Genomic DNA, 22638 nt, shown 5'->3' on the forward strand with positions numbered 1-22638 from the left:
TGAGTTAGAGCTCCATTCTCGTAGGTTCATTGATATATCGGAGAACTTTTCCTTTGCCTCTTTGTACAAGTCGATTGCTTCGTCTAATGATTCTGTACCGGTAAGTAAATTGTCTACATATATGTTTTTAGCAAGTTGTTTTGTGTAATTTCCTTCGCATGTTTGGAGATGAGTTTTGATCGTCGCATTTAACAAGAATGGACTGGATATAATTCCAAAGGGAACTCTAGTGAATCTGTATTGTACAAGATTGTTTTCTGTAACAGGTTTTTCAGTATTCTTAAGCCATAGAAATCTAGTTACATCTCTATCGTCATTATTCAATCCAACTTGTAGAAATGCCTTTTCAACATCTGCTGTCAATCCTATATCGTGACATCTAAATTGAATCAATAGACCAGTCAGATCTTCCAGCATCATGGGACCAGCATATAAGCATTCATTAAGACTTTTCTGATTCTTTACCTTTGCTGAGGCATCATACACTAGTCTGAGAGCCTTACCTGGAGCCATTACTCCGTGAAAAGGTAAGTAATGTACAGGATGTTTCTTCTCTTTAACATTAGGGACCCTTTCTATAATTCCTCTCTGTAATTGTTCATTCAGTGTCTTGTCGTATATCGACAAGGTGTTTTTATCTAGTCTTTTTACTAGTCCTACCAGTCTTCCATATGCTAATCCATAGTTGGTGGGTAACTCTGGGGGATAATCCTGCCAAGGCCAACTGACATAATATCGACTTTCCACTAGCTTGGTATTTTCATTAAAGTGTTTAATAGCTTCTCCTTCTCTATTTGTGTTAGGTGAGTCGACGATACCTATAGATTCTAGATCCCATAAAGTCTTCATCGATGCATTGTCCAGTGGCAAGTCAGGTTCATTTAATTTGGTTTCGTACGCGGCCTGAAAGTACGTGAGTGCAGATAAATCATCTCCCCTTTCCTTTCTTGACCGACCGGATAAGATCCAACCAAACATTGAGTTCACAAGATATAAATTTTCTTTTATTTCTACCCTTTCAGGCAACATAATGGATTGATAGTAATCGTTACCAATCAGGATATCAATGCGATCCTCCAGAGATCCGTCATAGGCTAAAACATACTTATTGTGGTGTTCCCAGTCTAAGAAATCTTTATTTTGTGTGCATACTTCTCTCGTGATTGTAGGTACTACATTGACATATATAATCCTTGAGTTATTATTTTTAGATTGCAGACAAAGTCTAACTAGAGGGCTTTCAATTTCGCGCGGTTCTTCCTTACCGAAAGTGAATACTGTGAGGTGATGGTTTTCTTCAGGTTCTAAATTGAGATTTTTCGCAACACTTTGTAAGACGTAGCTCCTCATACTGCCGTTATCTAAAAGTACACGGCATTTCTGTGCAGTTTTGTCTCTTCCTATAGCGTTGACAATTATCGTCTCAAGCACAGTAGATCCGCAATCACTGACATGTAAAGAAGTGGTCGTTTCTTTCTTAGGCTGGTCCCTAGATGGACAGAGTGCTCTATTGTGTAGTCCCGTTTTACCACAATGCGGGCAAGTTTGTATTTTAGCTTTGCACATTCTTCCGAAATGGCCCAGCCCTAAGCACTTGTAGCAGCGATTATTAAGTTTTGCCTTTCTGAGTTGCAATGATTTGACTTTGGTACACTCATCGTTGAAATGATTTCCACTACAGAATATGCATGAAAACTTCCTTTTCTTTTGAACAGGTGCAGAGGTATTCTCTTCATCAATTAGTTTTCTTTTGTTTTGATATGTCTTTGTAAACGCTGTCAAAGTTGGTTTAAATTTCTTACGCATATTGCATTTGACATCGGGTTTTCTTTGTTTTACTCGCCTTTTGTTTCCAGAATCCTGTACGAGTAAAGTTTCTGTAGTGAAATTCTTCACTTTACTACTGCCTTCTTCACAAGTTCTTTTTGCTTCTTCTCTAGCTGTGAGTACTACCTGTAGCACTTTCCTTAACTCTTCTACGGATTCGTCCTTTAATTTCAATTTTAATTCGTATATTATTTCTTCCGGAAATTTCTCCATGATTAAGAATCTCAAGTGATTGTGTTCTATGTTTTCACCTAAAGAATTTAGTACTCTTAGGTGTCGTTCAATGTCATCTAAAGTTTTCCTGCATTCATCTGGATTTTCGGCACGTTTTAGTTTATACAAGGTGGAGTAATGAGCATCGACTATCTGTGATTTTTTGCCATACCGGTTAGTAAGGGTCTCTACAGCTATTTTATAGTTATCGTTAGTTGTTTCTAGTCCATCTAAAATGGTTTGTGCATCCCCCTTCAGAGATGTTTTTAAATACAGAAGTTTATCTACGTCTTTTAGCTCTCTCTGGTCAATATTTGATTTAAACTGATCCCAAAACGGTGTCCACTGAAGAACGTTTCCATCAAAGGTAGGTAAATTTAATTCTGGCAACTTTCCTCTATTTGTGGGCTTACCTTGGAAGGAGGAAGTATTAGTTTTTTCCCTTTGGGATTGAATTCGCGAATTGATCTCAGCCAAGGACTCTTCTCCTTCTAATTGTTCAGTTGTTAAGATGCTTATATCATCCGCATTAGGGTTACTAGCCATCTTAAAATACTGGTACAATTCTGTATTGAAACGGGTAACTACAGCTTGCAACTTAGCTGTAGTGATCTTAGCTTGATCATATTCTTCTTCATTCCATGATCTTGACGCACAAAGCTCCTTGGCCTTATTAGATAGATTCTTTATTTCTGACACAAATTTATTTAATCTTTCTATATGGATTTCTTCCATTTTTTCAAAATACTGCAATTCTTATAATGAAACCTGAAATCATCATAATTCCACGGTTATTCATATAGTCTCTTAATAGACTCAGTGTTATTCATTAATTTGTTTACGGTAAGTGACTTTCTAGTTAAAATTTGCTGATTGATTGTACCGACTGTGAATTTATTTCATCGACCAATATCCCTTTATGGTATATATTAAACTTTATTAATTACTGGTCGTCATTCTAGAAATTAAACTTGTCAATCAAAACTTTATTATATTCACGTCCCTCACATAGTTCGGCTTAGTTTATTTAATTTTAATACCCGAACATGACAAACTTTACATTTAAATGTTTCATTAATTTAATTTGGACGTGAAACTAATCCCTTTTATTAATTAATATTCATATCCAGGTCCCACATGGTTTGGTTTAGGCACACAGGCCCTAATTACCAAACCGGAGTGACACATCTTATAGTTTATTACTCTTAATTGACCTGGAGCTGACACGACCATGCCTTGATCATTATTAATTTCAAATCCAAGTCCCAGTATTTCGGCTTAGTTTGGTTACCGACCCGATGACACAACCCTTTGTTTGCCACCGTTAATTGACTTGGTTTGAACTGGCCATACCCTTGGGTTAATTTAATTTTTGAATCCAAGTCCCACTATTTCGGCTTAGGATAGTTACCGACCAGATGACACAATCTTTTGTTTGCCACCGTTAATTGACTTGGTTTGAACTGGCCATACCCTTGGGTTAATTTAATTTTTGAATCCAAGTCCCACTATTTCGGCTTAGGATAGTTACCGACCAGATGACACAATCTTTTGTTTGCCACCGTTAATTGACTTGATTCAACCTGGCCAAACCCTTGGGTATATTTAATCTTTGAATCCAAGTCCCACTATTTCGGCTTAGGATAGTTACCGACCAGATGACACCTTTTGTTTGCCACCGTTAATTGACTTGATTCAACCTGGCCAAACCCTTGGGTATATTTAATCTTTGAATCCAAGTCCCACTATTTCGGCTTAGGATAGTTACCGACCAGATGACACCTTTTGTTTGCCACCGTTAATTGACTTGATTCAACCTGGCCAAACCCTTGGGTATATTTAATCTTTGAATCCAAGTCCCACTATTTCGGCTTAGGATAGTTACCGACCAGATGACACCTTTTGTTTGCCACCGTTAATTGACTTGATTCAACCTGGCCAAACCCTTGGGTATATTTAATCTTTGAATCCAAGTCCCACTATTTCGGCTTAGGATAGTTACCGACCAGATGACACCTTTTGTTTGCCACCGTTAATTGACTTGATTCAACCTGGCCAAACCCTTGGGTATATTTAATCTTTGAATCCAAGTCCCACTATTTCGGCTTAGGATAGTTACCGACCAGATGACACCTTTTGTTTGCCACCGTTAATTGACTTGATTCAACCTGGCCATGATCATGCACATTGGGTCTGTCTTTAATGTAACAGGGATCTTAGAAACAATTTCTAGTTTTAATTTTAAATATTCACAGACAGCACAAACAATTCTTTTAATTAAACCCTTTTCATTTATTTATTTTTCATTAATGCAATTGACTACTCATTGTTTATTTAGTTTAGAATGACTAAACTTAATTTCATTCATTACTCCATGTGCTTTATTTTAAATGTTCACTTCATATAACACAAATATCTAATTTATTATGTGTTATCAGACAATACTTAAGATCACATGTAATTTCAGGTAGCCAACACTGCTTTAGTAATTTTAAACTGCCCCTTTCACAAAGGGATCCTTCATAGTATGAAATGTAAATGTGACATCATTACTCACAAGTAATTCTCTTATGTTATATTTATTTGTACTTAATTGTCTTTGATAAACAATGTAGTATGTAACTATTATAAACTGATTTATTTCTCATTATCAATTAGTTATTTATCTAGTATCAATGTGAGTTTAGTTGTGAGAGAGTAGTTCAATCTTTTAGGACAAATCATTTCACTGTAAGTAGGAAATTTACGTACCTGATTTATTCAAGAAACTGATTTCCAATAAGTAGCCTTTTCACGTGAAATTTTCTCACATTTCCATGTGCGATGGGAAACCTTAGTGAGTAAATAACAATTACTTTATTATGAGGTGTTTCCTAGTATTTGTAGTTTAAAATCAGTGACAATTTAATTCAATTTATAAATTGCGGAAAGTTTCCGCCATTGTGATTTCATTTTATCTCTAATACTTAACAAAACGCTTTAGAAGTATGTAACATAAATGTTCTCACCTGTAAGGACAATAGCTTGTTCCTTATTTTTGATTCACGAGCACTTTTGCTTGAAAGTTTATCTAACTTGCAAATAAACAAAGTTCTCTTCCACACTGATGGTGATTGCTTACTGTAAAAACGTCATTAATGTCACTTCACTGATACGTTTCGTTCAGTGATCGGAAATACTTATTTCAATTTCAAATTTTGCCAAAATTCTTATTTAAATAATGGCATAAATTAATTTATTATTTACTGTGATTAATTTTCATTATTGAAAGTCGAGTTTATTTACAAATAAAAAGATTTTCAATATCGATTTTCCAATATACGGTTGACAACGCCATCTGCGGAAGAGTAGCCAAACTAAAAGTCTCCTCCTATGCTAACGCCATCTATGAGAGAGTAGTCACACCATGAAGACTCTCTCGCGCTAACGCCATCTATGAGAGAGTAGTCAAACCATGAAGACTCTCTCGTTCTAACGCCATCTATGAGAGAGTAGTCAAACCATGAAGACTCTCTCGCTTTAACGCCATCTATGAGAGAGTAGTCAAACTATGAAGACCACTCTATCCAATCTTTAGCTGAAAAGGGTATCACAAACTGAGGGCATAATAAATAAAGTACAAACAATTTCTTTATTTTGAAGAATCCGTCGCCTGAAGCTTCCACCTGGGCTTATGCTGAAAATGTTTTGACATGATAACATATTTTAAGTACTATAAACGAAGTACTTATGATTTAAGATACTGTAAATTAAGTACCAATCTTACTACACCCTTTCAGGGTCCATGTATTGTAAAATATATTTGCACCGCTCCTCCACAGATGTCGCCTCAACTACTTGATTTAATTATTCTCATTTATTTATCTTTCTGACTGTATTTCAAAATAGGATGACTACATTCGTTTTATTGAAGCCTTTGTTTACTTTATAGCAAATATGAGTAGAATATATGCTCATTAATCAGATCCCCATCATCATTCCACCAAAAATATGTACCAAAGGGGGATATTCAATACATATTTGATTATGATAATTAGTAATAGTTATTTAGTGTTCCTTTAATCATAAATACTGGCCTGAGTTCTCATTGAATTATAACTCAGTGAATATTCAGTTACTGCTTCGCTTTTATATATAATTAATCTGGGTTTAGAAAACTTGATATCTCAATTATAAGGCATCAATATTATTATTATAATGTGGTCATCCTTACCTCTATAAATATATGTTACAGTGCTCCGAAGGTCCCCAACCATCGCAGCCTTTCATTAACAGCTAATGGTAGTCATCTCTCCAATCTGTTTAAAGATTGTTAAATTGATTCCTTCTGAATCACTAAGCACTTAATCTAAGACACAGTTATGGATAGATCAAGGTTAGGAATTATTTCACACAATAAGAATTATTGGGTTTAAACGTTCAAGACATTCTCAAAGGTGGACACATGCGAACATTCAACATACATCCCTCATTCATCAGGTTATGCCAGTCACTCTGTTGGATCTCCTGACTGCAAACATGAAGCTCACGTGCTAAGGTTCTGGAAATCTCGAAACAACCTATATGGAAGACATCTCCAGATCTGATACTAAGACGACGGTGCACCGTATCCACAATTTCTATAGTCTCTATCCAGCCCGACATGGCTAAAGAAATTAGAGTTCATGAAAGCATGGTAACATATAAATTAATTCATCATGTCGATCGTCGTTTTATACTTTCTAATTGGGATATTTATAAATATTGGTTTATTCTAAATACTTAGCTTTATCTCGTTAACTGCGAATTGGAGATCTTCGTGCACAAACACTGATTCTAATATAGTTTATGAATTTAAAGTTTAAGAGTTTACTCACAAAATATGAAAACAAGATGTCACTCACCCATAGACAAATTTACTTATTTTTTCTTTTCTTCATAATGTTGCTATTTACAATTTTTACAATCATCGCGTGTTTCGCGACACGAGCGGTGCGCCGGCCGCCGCGAACAGGCGCCGCCGCCGCCGCGCCGGCACCGCGCCCGGCATGCCAACCACCACATTCGCTCTTGGCACTTGCAGCCCCATTCTCTCAAGCACGGATGCGTCATCTACTCTATGGTGAAACAGTTGGCGGTAATGCATAATATGCAGCAGTTTCCGTCTGGTTTCTAGAGTTTGAAGACCAACCATTCCTGTTACGAATAGAGATGGATACATATATGGGTAATATCCGTACAGTCGTTTGTAAATGGGGTGTTCTGTGATGTGCCTACAGACTTCCTCTGCACTCTTTCTAGCATAGTGTTTTGTTCTTATTAGAAAGAATGCATTAAAATAAGCATCTTTTATAAATTAAAGTTTTTTTAAAACCTACTAATTTAGGAGTTAGAGTGGTGCAAAGTTGCAAAATTTTCCCGTAGCATTACTAAGGCGCCAGAGACAGAAAGCGATATCGACGGAGCCCCGCTTATTACAGAAACTGCACAGAATAGGAGCCTTCGGCCGTTTAAAGATACCTAACGAACCTAACTTATACCTATATAAAAGTCGTCATTTTGTATCCTAGACCGTTTGCGAGACACGCGTTAATTTTATTAAAGTGCTAGTGCCATTTACTAATCTTAGAACCCTAATATTCGCAGCTGTGGTGCTTTATTCAGGCCACACGCTACAACCATACCGACTTTTGTGTCAAAATGACAGTCAGCAATGTCAGATTCCACATTGGTCATTAATTTTGGAATCAGCACCCCCTAAAACCTATTTTACGACACCCATGATGACTTTTGTGTCAAAGTGACAGTCAGCAATGTCAGATTCCACATTGTTCATTAATTTTGGAATCAGCACCCTCTAAAACCCATTTTACGACACCCGTGACGACTTTTGTGTCAAAGTGACAGTCAGCAATGTCAGATTCCAAATTGGTTATTAATTTTGGAATCAGCACCCCTAAAACCTATTTTACGACACCCATGACGACTTTTGTGTCAAAGTGACAGTCAGCAATATCAGATTCCACATTGTTCATTAATTTTGGAATCAGCACTCCCTAAAACCTATTTTACGACACCCATGACGACTTTTGTGTCAAAGTGACAGTCAGCAATGTCAGATTCCACATTGGTCATTAATTTTGTAATCAGCACCCCCTAAAACCTATTTTACGACACCCATGACGACTTTTGTGTCAAAGTGACAGTCAGCAATGTCAGATTCCACATTGTTCATTAATTTTGGAATCAGCACTCCCTAAAACCTATTTTACGACACCCATGACGACTTTTGTGTCAAAGTGACAGTCAGCAATGTCAGATTCCAAATTGGTCATTAATTTTGGAATCAGCACCCCCTAAAACCTATTTTACGACACCCATGACGACTTTTGTGTCAAAGTGACAGTCAGCAATGTCAGATTCCACATTGTTCATTAATTTTGGAATCAGCACTCCCTAAAACCTATTTTACGACACCCATGACGACTTTTGTGTCAAAGTGACAGTCAGCAATGTCAGATTCCACATTGGTCATTCATTTTGGAATCAGCACCCCCTAAAACCTATTTTACGACACCCATGACGACTTTTGTGTCAAAGTGACAGTCAGCAATGTCAGATTCCAAATTGGTCATTAATTTTGGAATCAGCACCCCCTAAAACCTATTTTACGACACCCATGATGACTTTTGTGTCAAAGTGACAGTCAGCAATCTGAGGTACTACATATTTGTAATCTGAAAGTAATCAAGTCAATAATTTCAGTTATTTTGAATCGACTATGATTCCGAATAAATTCCGAATTATTGGTAATAGTAATTATTGTATAGATGATTAGTGATTCCTTTATATGTAATGGTAATTTACCGTTTCACTTGATTACATTACAAGTAATCTGACACCCAGTAGTGGATTACAAAGTAAAATCAAGTAATCGTGTAATCCGGAATCGATTACGATTTGCCCATCTCTGCGGCGCTGCTGCAAGTTTTGAGACAGAAGTATATGCTAGAAAGAGATGCAGATATTTGCCACTCACTCTTACCTATAGTTGCGTCTCAAAACTTGCAGCAATAACTTGCGTCTAAACTCAGCTTAACGAGAACAACACACGGGCGCGCCATCTGTCCCAGCTGTGGTGCTTTACTTAGGCCACACGCTATAACCATACCGAGCGCATCGATCAGCCGCTTAGTTCCAACGCGCGCCAATAGATGGCGCAAAAACTATATTGCGAAACGGGACAATGACGTCATCTTTTTCGTGCATGCTGCCCGTAGTAACGAGTTATTAGACGTTATCACGTCAAAAGTAGTGTAACGTTTTAAACATTTACCATCTACCTCTTTCACTCGTACACGAAAATGGCATGCTATAGTAGCGCCATCAAAGAACTTTTCCTGACTATCCGTTTATTCACGTAGTGTTCATGCTTACATTCAGCCAACCTCTATAGTCCATTAATTTTCATCAATTCAAAAAAAGTTGGACTGTGCATGTCTCAGAAAAATGGCGATTGATAAATTTTTGTTCATTATTTGAAAGCACAGTCCTAGGATATACAATAAAATCGTTTATTATCGGTTGTAAAGCTGTGAATAAAACCAGGGAATGGCTGACGCTGTGGTGGAGCGGAGACCTCCCGCTCGCTTCTTTTGCCACAGGTGTAACATAGAATTTGAGGATGTTTTGCAGGTAAAATCAATAGTAAAGTTATTTTTACCATTATAATGTGTTCTAAATCCATACCGCCACGTCCTGGGCTCATAGCAGTACCGGCCAAGGTCATATTACCCGAATATCTGATTGTTATTATGTCGGTAAAGTCAACTTGGTTGTGTGACTAACGTCTGCAAATCCTTGCAGGCAGGTCTCTGCACCTGCTGAATAAACTAAGCTATTAGTCTCATGCGATGCCGGAACTGTATTATCACGATCAATATCATAATTGTTGGAAAAATTACATCATGTTGAAATGTCAATACTCAATAAAAACTATTTATGGATGTAGGAAGAAGTTCAGAACATCTTTTTCTAGTAAGAAGCATGTAAGAAGTGCTAATTTAAAAGATCGTTATATTATAGTAGGTTTCTATTGAATAGAATGAAAATAATGTAAATTGTTTATGACTATACTGTAAGTGTATATTAGTATAAAAAGTAATTTCAGCAATATAATCTCATGTTTCAGGATTACAGATGTCCATATTGTGCAAGTGGATTCATTGAACAGCTTGAAAGTGAGACGGAGGGCTCAGCACTTTCCGGAGATGACTTCAGTGATGCAGACATGAGCAATTTAGATGACTCAGATGATACACATCAAGTATGACCAAATATTACTGATTATTTTCCTTGTAGAACTTTCTAAAAGTCTACAAGGTAAACTTAGCAATAAGTTACCGTACCGTAACTGTATTAACATACAGCGGTGGCCCTAGAAGATTATTTAGGTGGTGCATGATCTGATTTTGGTTCTGTTAATCCCTTCAGGGGCTTGACACCCTATCCTTTTGCCTGCCGCCCCTGTGCACATGGATACAATAGATTAAGACATTATCCGAGTGACCTAGAAGCAAATCTAACAGACAAGAGTTATGATAGAAGCTAACTGAGTAGTAGCTCTCGCTGAAGAACTCAGTTATGATATTAATCATACAACCAATATGATAATCTGATAGATAGTCTCACTGATTGCAGCAAATCAACTAGAAAATTATGTATTATCTTATCATAGGTAAAGCTGTTGGTTCTCTATGAAAAAAAATAAAAGAAAAATAAATAGAAAAAAAAAATGTCAGTATCATAGAGTTATTATCCTTTGGACTTTGGAGTGTCGGCCAGCTGACTCCCGGCCGGTTACGTAAACAAATTTGAAATTTGATAAAATAAAATCAAAATTCCAATAAATCAAAAATCAGTCTGACACTCGAGGAGTTAGGATCCTTTTAGATTTCTCCTCATTACAGCAATTCCCGTCAACTTTGTACAATGCCACGTCAGCAAATTTTAATTGATCCTATTTTGTTACCAACATTTAGTAATATAATTCGACTTTCGTAAGATATATACAGGATAATTGTTATAATTAAGAAAATATAGATACTAGAGAACCTTAATGACGAAATAAAACTTAATAAAATCTCAATTTATCAACAAAATCTTGGTAACAAAATAGGAATTAATAAAAACAAATTTAACTTTTCCCTTAATTTTTGTACAAACTTTTCGAGAACTGCTGATAAGCGCTTGATAAATTCAATGCACTAACAGGAAATTAATTAAACAAGGAATAGCACGAAATTTCTAGAAGCTTGTCTATATTATTAGAACATGACAGTCATTACTATTATGCAAATATAAACATACCTACACTTGCCAATTTACCTGCAATATATCACATAATAACAGGTCCATGCTTTCTGTTATCAGTAACAGAAAATAAATACCTAACCACAGTTCCTTATCTATCATATAATTTGTATGTTTGCATTTTCTCTGCCACAGTGAATATTTTTGCGATTCATTATGAAGAAAATTGTTTTTTTATTGTTTATAATTATCTGAGGTCTGTCTGTGATATCAGACAAATATCTAGTGTCCAGATATATATGAAATTCGTGGCTGTTCCAGTATAGGTGACGGACTGTATAATTAAATTGCCCAAAGAAGTGACAGTAATAATACTATAATTCATATAGTAGGTAAGGTGCATTAGGGTAATTCCGAATGACAGAAATGCTCTGGTAATTCTGAAAGGGGAAACTTGATATGATGGAAATAATGGTGATTTTTATGCGACTTTCGTAATTAGACGACTTTCGGAATTACCCTAATGCACCTACCTTACCTATATAGTTACTTTAATCTCTCCAACAAAATGAACTAACAATTTAGCCAGTTTCAGGGCAAGGTAATCAATAGGGCAATAGAATATTGGGACTTTTTAAAAGTAACAAAATTTGAATAGATGCATTCAAAAATTATATTTCGTAAGTCCGGAACGACATACCTAATCTATGAGCATTGTAGTGACACACATCATCATCATCATATTATTTAAGAGCCAGGCTCTTGTCTGTGGAGTAATCGCCATTCCGTTCTTTTCTCTGCCGCTTTTTTGAGGTCCTGATACGTCACTACGTTGGTCTTCTCTTTAAGTTGGTCTAAAAACGCACGCCTCGGTCTTCCCCTGCCTCTCCTCTTTTCTATTCGCCCTTCGATTATTGATTTTATGTAAGTATCGTGCCGTATCAGGTGCCCCAACATGTTTCCCCTTCTATTTTCAATTATTGTTAGCAGAGATCTCTTCTCTCCGACTTGCTCCAATACTTGTTCATTTGTTTTTCTCTCTTTCCAGCTTATACCTTCCATTCTTCTCCACGTCCACATTTCAAAAGCCTTCAGTCTGTCTCTCTCGCGCTGAGTTAGTGTCCACGTCTCACTTCCATATAACGCTATACTCCAGACGTAGGTCTTCATAAATCTCTTTCTAATTTTTCGGGATATCTTTGCTTTCAATAGGTGTTTTTTTGCGTTGAAAGCTTTTTTTGCCATAGCTATACGTGTAATGATATCCGTAGTACATCTGGAGTTACATGTTATAATGCTGCCTAAGTATTTAAAACTTTTAACTTGCTCTACTACTGTGTTTCGGATTTTTATAGGTTCTAGTTTGTATTTGTGCTTGGATGTTATTAATGTTTTTGTTTTATTAATATTGATATTTAGTCCGAATTCTCTAAATATGTGGTCCATTTCCGATACAAGTTGTTCCAATTCTATTGAATTTTCGGCTACAGCTGCTATGTCATCTGCAAACCTAACGAAATAAAACCTTTCTCCGTTAATTTTGACACCACCCTTTCCAGTATCAACAATCTTTCTGATAGCAGTCTCAATGAAAATATTAAAAATTATTGGTGACAGTGGACACCCCTGTCGTACTCCCTGTCTTACTTTGGCATTTCCTTTTTCTTGTCCTATTTGTACTATAGTTTCCTGATCCTTGTATAATGCATGTATAATTTGTCTGTCTCTATAATCTATACCTATTGTTTTCATAATGTTCATCATTTTAATCCAGTCTATCTTGTCAAAAGCTTTCTCTAAATCTATAAATGCTATGTGGGTCTTAAGTCCTACATCTAATCTTCTATCTATAATTAATCTAAGAGCTAGAATGGCTTCCTTGTTCCTTTCTGTTGCCTGAAACCATATTGATCAGGTCCTAAATAGCTTTCAGCTATAGGTTTTATTCTATTTTGTATAATTTTCAAGAGAATCTTAGAAGCCTGTGATATAAGACTTAATGTTCTATGTTCTTCGCATTTAAGTGTATTTAATTTCTTGGGTAATGTGATAGTTCTACTAATTTTGAAATCACTCGGGACTTCGCCTGTGTTGTACATATCCTTAATTATATTAAATATTTCGTTTTTCATGGAATCGCATTCTAATTTGTTTATAAATTCAATGAAGATTTGATCATCTCCTGCAGCTTTACCGTTCTTAATACTATTTATAGCTTTATCAAATTCTTCTCTAATAATTACTGGACCTAATCTATCGTCATCTACTTCTATTGCGGTTTCTAAACTATTGTCTGATAAACCAGTGCCTTCATATAGTTTTTCAATGTATCTAATCCACCTTTGCAGAATATCTTCATTGTTTATTAAAATTTTACCGTTTTCATCTTTTATTGTAGCACTTTTTGTCTTGTGTTGTTTGCTTATGTCTCTAACTACCTTATAGGCTTCGTCTATTTTCCCTCTTTTCATACAAAATTCTATACTATCGCATGTTTTTTCAATGTCTGCCGCCTTTGCTTCTCTACACTTTAAAGTTATTCTATTTGTAAGACGTTTGTATTGCCGTATGCTTTCTTCATCTGTTCTATTTCTTAATTTTCGTCTTTCAATCATCAGATCTGTAATTTCTGTAGTCATCCAGTTCTTTCTAGGCTTAATTTTTTCCCTACCCAATGTTTCTTCAGCACTGGTCCTAATAATATCTCTTATGTTATTCCATCTATCTTCTATTCTTAGACTATCTATATTATTTATTGCTTCATTCTTATATTGTTCTAGTTTTAATCCTACCTTATTACTATATTGCACTCTGTGATTGCTATCTGTTTCCTTAAGCTTACTGAGATCGATTTTCTTTTCCCTGTGTTTCCTTTTTGGTCTATTGCTTCTGAAGTTAAATGTGCTAATCAGTAGATTATGGTCTGTATTTACGTCTGCCCCGGGTAATGTTTTACATGAGCTGACTTGTTGGTAATGTTTGTGCTTGGTCATTATAAAGTCCAATTGATATCTACCCATGTCACCGGGCATTTTCCAGGTATATAGCCGTCGTTTAGGTTGTTTAAATATTGTGTTTGCTATGAATAAATTATTTTCTTCACAAAACTGTACTAGTCTATTTCCTCTTTTGTTCCTTTTTCCAAGTCCATAATTTCCTACTATATTACCCTCTGATCCTTTTCCCACAACTGCACGGGGCCCACATATTGGTTACGGTCATATGACCTTGGGAGGACATCAGGACACCGGCCGCGTCGTTACGCGAATAACTTACTGATTCACTCATGCCGATATGGACTTATTGGTTAAAGTGGATCTTATCTGATTGTAATAAGATTGTTAAACATAAGATATTTGTTGTTGATAGATATGATATTTTAGCTATAAAACTTAATTGACTACGTTAAAAATACAGTAGCGGCATTATGGGTTACACCGCTATTCCATCATTCTTAGAAACCTACTGCACTAAGGGCCACTTGCACCACCCGCTTATCTCAAGGATAGTGGGCTGTCAACTGTCAAATTCCATATAAAATGGTGGGTTAACCATCCATTTTCTATGGTGCAAGTGACAAGTGACCCTAAGCGGATTGAACTCTGATTTGTGAAGGTAATAGGTGTAAAGAATAGGTCATATGTTGTTACTTCTAGGAAAAACTCATATTAGGGGAAACTCTTGTTATCTATTTTGCCACGATTTATATGCTTCTTCATTGAATGAAACGATCTAGATATACCTAAGCTTAACAATTTACTTATTGTGCGTTTTATGATGACGATGAGTACCATTAGATATTTTTGCTCATTCTGGGTGTTCAGATATATCTAATAGCGACTGTACTAGTAATAATATAGATACACAGAAGATAGACTAATATAATATAATAAGTGGAATTAGTGTCGCGACCTTGCCTTTCGGTTATCATTTCGCATCGCAGCTACGTCACCGATCAACTGATACGTTTGTTGTTCTACTAATCTGTTGAATGGATTACTATGGATGCCTCGATACAATGTGTCTGTTGGTCTTGTGTTGCCGATACGATACAATGCATTTCGTAATTAAAGATATGCGTCTGTTACTAGGAAAACAAGAGTTAATAGAAGCCTGTGCGTATAAAAATTAATAAGCATTTAATACAATGATGCTAAAATACTCTTATGTATTTCCAGAGTGCCAGCCACCCGATGCTGAGTGACTTGGCGTTTCTTATGTCAGGAGGGCGACACCGGTAAGTAACACCGCATAGAATTACAAATGGAGTAAGAGCAAGCTTAGTCGACAGCGATTTTGATGAAATAGATAGAGTGTTAGTTTAAACGTTATGATGGTGCCGTGTGGTGCCGGTGTTAGAAAAGACAGCACCACCCTATCTCATCCCTTGGGTGTCGTATAAGGCGACTAAAGATGTCATCTGTTGGTGGCAGATATGCACATCGCAAGGCACAACCTAACATACAACAAAACCAAACCTAAACAAATCGCACACTTCGTACCTATCTAATGGCAATCGGTCGCCCGTACTTCTAGCGAGGACTGATTGACCCTCACCAAGCACTGAATTAAAAAAACAACAACAAAAAAAACGCTCCTATCCTACGCGGGGTCTTTGCTCACGAGACCTGTGCGCGTTGCCACAACGACGTTGTGTTCCATTTTTGAAAACTTTATGCTGTGGCGGCGAACAACTTGTCGATTTTAAAATGACACGTGTCATACGCACAGAAACGGTTAATACTTTCGATCGGCCGCTGATATACACCTTTTAGAGTCACATTTCGATTATGATTTATGTTGTTACAGAGGCGGCGGGCGACCAGAGACGTTACTAGAACAGTTGGTGTACTCCATCAGCGGCAGCGGCCCGCTAGGCGGCGCCGCCGTGACGGCCGGGGCGCCGTTCGTGCTCGTCGGCGCACCCGGCGACTATGTCTTCGGCGGCGAGGGTAAGTTAAGGCTGCTTTCAAAAAAAACGTCAAAAGAATGTAAAATTGATAGTTTTAGTCGGTGAAATACTACACTTTCCGTTATCCAATAGATTTATTTAATTCAAGTTCCAGTTAGAGCATCTTATTATCTTGATTTTTATAAGACTGGATTTTTGAAAACTAACTCACTAAATTAATTATGAATTTTTCTCTAATGCACGTTTAGAAAAACGCACGTATAGAGCTGAATCAGTCGATCTTATTTGTAAAATTTGGACAATTTTGAATATTAAAACGGGTAAATTTATAATTCGTACATCCTGTACCACAATCATTTCAGACTAGATTTTTATTTTAAGTTTTTGAAAAAGAGTAAACTAGCCTAAGGCGAATTCAATTTTTTTCAGAAATTACCTAAAATTAAGTGACAATTTCTTTGAAAATCTATATCACATCGAAGTAAGTTTTGTACTAAATTAATCGGCAACGTTTACTTAAATTGCTGTTATGCCTTAGTGATTATAAATTGCTATTATTGATTTTTGCCAATTTTTTGAAAACGAGCCTTCACCGGTACAATTATTACCACTTTTGGACATTTTCTCATATTTTGTTAGACCAAGTAGAAAAAGTCCTATAATGTGATATATATTTATAAACTACTCGCAAAGCCCTTTAATTTGATACCACACACGGTATGATCGAGCGCTCGGCTGCGATTTCACTATTTTTAACACGAAAGCCCTCTTAACTCTCACTGCTATAGCCACAATACAAAATTTACATACATACGAGTACATACTAAATACTATATGTACATACATAAAAACTTAAAATTAAATCGGTTCATCTGTTCGGGAGCTACGATGCCACAGACAGACACATCAAACTTATAATACCGTCTAAACTTATAACAACTTTTACCGTCGTTTTTGCGTCAGGGGTTAAAAATGGACCAGGTACATTTGCCCCCCAGTCGAGATTTGCCCCGCTGTACCTTATAAGAAGTTTGGTTGTCTGACGTGACTCAGTTGGCTGACGTTGATCAGTCCATCGTACAACTGATACTTGTTAAACACTCCAGGCTAGTTGCTGGCCTTTCGGGCACGAGGTCCCTTTCGAAAAACCTCTATTCTTATGGCCTGAATCGTAAATTCTTAATTACTTGACAAATCGACGTTGACAATGCGGCATTATATACCTAAACTTCTTTTAACTTGTATCAATAAAGGTGATTTTCGTTTCCTAGGTTTGGACGCAGTGGTTACACAATTACTAGGACAACTCGAGAACGCGGGGCCTCCGCCTTTACCTCGGGATCAAATAGCCGCCATACCCAGTGAGGCTGTGACTGAAGAACAGGCGGCAGCAAACACATCCTGCTCAGTGTGTTGGGAGAACTTCCAATTGGGTAAGACTCTTGGCTGTTTATGGATGCCTGGTAGTTTCATTATTGCTCGAGAATAAATCATCGTCATCCGACGTCACGAGCCTGAACTGTCATGAGTACACATTACAACCTCGTTACGTTTACTCACGCATCTTACGTTACGGTTCGTTAGTGTCGCTAGTGAGTTTTTGGTTCTAGCAGTGAGACAGGTTGTAGTAAGATACTGCTTAATTTGTTAAGAGATTCTTTAATTACTTTTGTTTGTAGTAACAGAATCTCGCTCGGTGTGTCGGGAGGACTTCGAATCTGGTAAGGCTTTTGGCTGTTTATGCGCGCCTAGTAGTTTAATTTTTGGGTGGGAATAAAATGCTGTCATATTCAGTGAGGTTCTTCTTCTTCAACCTAGCGTTTTCCCGGCCTAGCGCCAGGGTCCGCTTTCCTGCTCAGCCTTCTCCACTTTGCCCGGTCTTCGAGGTTATGAAGAAGAAATCGGTCGCAGAAAATGTGTGTTCGGTGCGTCAGTATAATCTGTAGTCGGATGAGATTTTAGTTTTTTTTTTGTGATTTTGATTATTTTCTTCGTTTCGGGGTCACGTATTTCGATCGCGAGGCCGTCGCAGAAATATTGCAATAGTTCACAAGGGACTTTCGTGTGAACGTTTTAATAATCGTAATTTATTTTCGGTTTCCAGGCGAGATGGTGTCAAAATTGCAGTGCGAGCACATATTCCACTCGACGTGTATAGAGCCGTGGCTGCAGCTGCACGCCACGTGCCCGATCTGCCGGCGCTCGCTGCTCCCCGACGAGCCGGCGCCCGAGCACGCCGAGCGCGAGCCCGGCCAGCGCGAGCCGCCCGCGCCGCCGCCCCGGCCGAGCTCCACAAGTCAGTATTCAACACATATATTATTTTAATGGCCGCTGTACACATGTGGCCAACGGTTCCACCGACCCTTGGTGGAACCCCTTGGCCAAGCGTGTAGAGGGCTACTTGACTGTATGTTGGCAGTTGGCGCTAGCGCTGGCGGGCCGACCGATCGGTGTCGGTTTTTTGTCCACACATCAAAGGATCTTGGCGCCGATGGCCAACTGCGTTTACACGTTGGCGCTTCATTAAGTTTGTCGTCAGCCGTCAGAGAGGACAGTAGTGAAATATTTACGAAAATAATAAGTTTATCTATGAAAATAATAGTGTCGATTTTAGGAAATAAAATGACTTTGCAAATGTTTAATGTACTGCCTAAAAAAGATAAATGTGCTTATCAGAATAATTAAAAAAATTGTTAATATTTCAATCAATTTAATTTTACTACGGGGTTATTATTTTTTAATCAAATTTTGGTGACAACGTAAATGACATAGAATTTCCTAGCCTTTTCCATTCCACGTCCAGCTTTCACGAAGAGCCAGCGCCGAGTGATCGGTTCGCCAATGTGTAAAAGGCGACTCTTATCTCGGCCGAGGGCTTCCACCGAGGGTCGGTGGAACCGTCCGCCACATGTGTACAGCGGCCATAAGGCCATAACACTTTTATGTTTTATTCGGTTAACGTGTGGTTGTCTGTCAGTGGGCGGCATGCCGACGGTGCGGCTGCGGCGCCTGGCGCGGCGGCGCGCGCCCGGCGCGGCGTGGGAGGCGGGCGCGGGGGGCGCGGGCGCGGGGGCGCGGACTCGTCCTCGTCCTCGGACGCGTCCGTCACGGCGGGCGGGCTGTGGGCCGGCGCGGCGCGCGACGACTCCACGTCCACGTCCTCGCTCAACTCCGCCGCGTCCGTGGCCTCGCCCGCCTCCGCCTCCGCCTCCGCCTCCGCCGCCTCCAACACGGACACGTCGCGCGACAACATGTACAACATGGACATTGACTTCGACTAGTGCCGCCCCCGCGGTTCCCGCATCGGAACCGCCCCCGTGTGCGCGCGGACTGTGTGATGCGAGCGCGAGCCCGGCCGTGTGCGCGAGTGTGATGCTAGCGGGCCCATTAAATGTTTGCTTTATTCTGAGATCGAGAGAGTTCCGCCGTCGAGCCGGGGGCGAGAGTGACCGAGAGAGAGTCGTCGGGCCGCGCGACGAACGAACTATGACTTCTTATTCGTGCCGCGCGAAACCGGGCGGCGTCCGATAGAAAAACGATGATTCGCGTGGCGCGATTAAAGAGTATAGAACTGAACGGATCCCTTTAAACGACGGCGGTGACGTGCCGGCTTGCCCCGTCACGAGACTTGAATCCGATTTGCTTCGATTGAAATATTAATAAAATCTAGAAACATACAAAATTAACTGCACTAAAATCTCAATACCGGACCCTAACAAAAACTACCAAAAGAGTGAAAAACTTGGTACAAAAAACTTCATGATATGACGACGTTGATAAACGACCATCCGAAAATCTACATCTCACAAACCACTATATTACTTTTTTTTATAAAAAAACTAACTATTACTTATGAAAGTAATATTATGTAACATAACATTATTTGCCATATAATTTTACTCGGTCAAAGCAATATACCATTTATATAATGCTAAAAAACAAAAAAAATAGTTATTTATTCAGCCACTCTCCTCGGGAACTCTCTGCTCTTTATTTTTTCACGCTTTCCTCCCTTGTTCAAGATTAAAAATCATGTTAAATGTTCAAGGAGGTAAAGTTTAAAAAGAATAGTAAAGTACAAATGTCGCGCAGACCCACGGCCGGCCGCCCGCCGCTGGTACTAGAGTTAAATAGAAGATCCATAGTTAAAAATAAAGTTATTTAAATGAACGAATACTGGACTATGAGTATCTATGATTGTCTGAATTAATACCGTGTGATCGGAAACATATAAAGAGGTAATGTTAACGAATAGCTATTATTTAAATACATACCTAGAGGACTTTGAAAAAGTCCCGTATCTTATATAACAAGCTGCAGAACTGCAAAATTGTCTCTGTGTATAGACTTTCAGCTATAAATTGTTTAATGCGTTATTTTCGTGTAAATTTTGTAAATAAATGTAATTGTAAGCCTTTGTTGCGTATAATAAATTTATGGGTAAACTTGCATTGCCTTGTGCGCCAGACACTTAGAGAGTAGTCCACACTGTGGAGTATCTTTTATTAATATATTTTACGATTTTGAACGCCGATAGATGAAATTGTTAACTAGTTGTTAATATTTCATTATTGACTGTACTCAGTGCTTTTCATCACACTCATCACACGATGAAATCATAATTGTTAATTTATAAGACACAAAACAAACTCATTCATACATCAATTGCTGTTGAGAAACGGGCTTTGTGTGTCAAAAAGCACCATACACCTGCGATAGCAAAAAAAAATACGAATTTAAAAAAAAAGTAACTATGCTAATCTGTTTCCTACAATGGACCTAACTATATGCCAAAGTTAACGGAATTCAATAAAAACACGGTGTAATGAGCTTAGCTATCGGACGTCGATTTTATTAAATATATAATACATGCCGTGAGTCCCTAAACTCGTTGGGAGATAAAATAAACTTGTAGCACCGTGTGTTTTGAATTTGTACTCACGGACTAAAAAAAAGCACAGCGTGTTTTTAATATCTCTATGAACTTGTGTCATTATATTCATTATGTATCAACGATTTTAAATCTGGGGACACTTCTTAGTAGTTCCAGGGAAATTATACTTTTTGTCTGAATATGAACTTTGTCATTACTGCCTGATTCAAACTTTGATATACGACAAAAATTGCTCTAGATACGATATCCTGGATCGGATATGTCAGTGTCAAAAATGAAAGTTTCTTTAAAAAATGTTGTACTTTAAAGTTAAATCGGGCTGTTAAGGTGCGCCCAGATCTGACGAAGACTAAACTGTTTGAACGCTCAAGACGTTATATGCCGCGCGCGGCTTCAGCGCAATATCAAACTTCGTGCATTGCGACAAGGTTTAAAATGCGCTACATACTATAGATCTGGACGAATCTTTAAAAAATTACCAAGTTTCCTTGGAACTAATCTAATGAGAACTTGTCTCACTCACGAAATAAACGTTAGAAATCCAAGAACTTCATTTTTGTTGGAACGTAATAACTTAATAAGCAAAGTTTTAAAGTTCATAATCGAGTGTTTGATATTGAGAAATAACTGGCGTTGAAAGAATTGTGAGAGACTGTGTGTGCTGCGGCACGGAGTTTGAGGCAATGTAAAATAAACTTACTTCGGTCACCCACTTAACGAGTTTTCCTAATCGTTAGGTTTCTCCCCTATAAATAAATAAAATAAGAAAATACTCACATTACTCAGCGCCATCTATTAAACGGATGTATAAACCTGAACTGCTTCAAAATAATTCATCATGTTTTAAATAGATGGCGCTATGGACCCGTATGCAAAGTTACTAAGGCCCCGCGCACACGGAGGCAACAGTTGCTCGGCGACTTTCGTATTTGTATGAAAAGTTGCGTCGCCTCGTGTGCGCACCTTCATACTAGCCCATAGACCGAGCGACGGAGACAAAACAGTTTTGTCTCCCGTCTGTGGGGGCCCTAAGAGTACTAAGACTGCGGACTGGACGCACGCGCTTGCCGCCGGCCGCGGGTGAGAATGAACGGAGGAGACTTTGACAAAACCATCTGGCGGTAACTTTAAAAACTAAGTTTAGATTGCCGCGGTAGACTTGCTGAACACTGAAAGTTGGGAGAATGTCAGGCATGTGATTTCATATACTAAACCATTACTAAGTAAGGTACAGCGGGGCAAATCTCGACTGGGGGCTATTGTAACTGATCCATTTTTTTCTACATAATTATATCCACTGAACACTCCTACCATATATAATCGTTGGACACTATTTAATAATGCAAACATTGTAAAACATGGAAAAAATGGACTAGTTGCATGGAATGACCCCATAAATTTCACGACTTTTCTCTTTCCGAACAGACTTTAATTATTAAAGTGGTCAATTATTCATATGGTATAGGTAGGTACCTAAAAGGTATATTGGGTTGGCACAGAA

General features: G+C 38.1%; 2 protein-coding genes across 2 annotated transcripts; one reads left to right on the plus strand and one right to left on the minus strand.

The window, feature by feature from the left end:
• Positions 1 to 562: 562 nt before the first annotated feature.
• Positions 563 to 5037, minus strand: LOC125234172. The gene is made up of 3 exons (XM_048140378.1): positions 4792 to 5037; positions 819 to 2808; positions 563 to 588 (listed from the first exon to the last, which is right to left on the minus strand). The coding sequence occupies exons 2-3, from the start codon at positions 2773 to 2775 to the stop codon at positions 563 to 565; spliced, it is 1983 nt and encodes a 660-aa protein (XP_047996335.1). The 5' UTR covers positions 2776 to 2808; positions 4792 to 5037.
• A 4407-nt stretch (positions 5038 to 9444) lies between these two features.
• LOC125233985 (E3 ubiquitin-protein ligase RNF126) lies at positions 9445 to 20721 on the plus strand. Its single transcript, XM_048140164.1, has 7 exons — positions 9445 to 9714; positions 10211 to 10345; positions 15510 to 15568; positions 16141 to 16283; positions 17515 to 17676; positions 18348 to 18539; positions 19221 to 20721. The coding sequence occupies exons 1-7, from the start codon at positions 9631 to 9633 to the stop codon at positions 19772 to 19774; spliced, it is 1329 nt and encodes a 442-aa protein (XP_047996121.1). The 5' UTR covers positions 9445 to 9630; the 3' UTR covers positions 19775 to 20721.
• Positions 20722 to 22638: the final 1917 nt, after the last annotated feature.

This window comes from Leguminivora glycinivorella, chromosome 15 (genome assembly GCF_023078275.1).
Source record: "Leguminivora glycinivorella isolate SPB_JAAS2020 chromosome 15, LegGlyc_1.1, whole genome shotgun sequence".
Taxonomy (NCBI): Eukaryota; Metazoa; Arthropoda; class Insecta; order Lepidoptera; family Tortricidae; genus Leguminivora; species Leguminivora glycinivorella.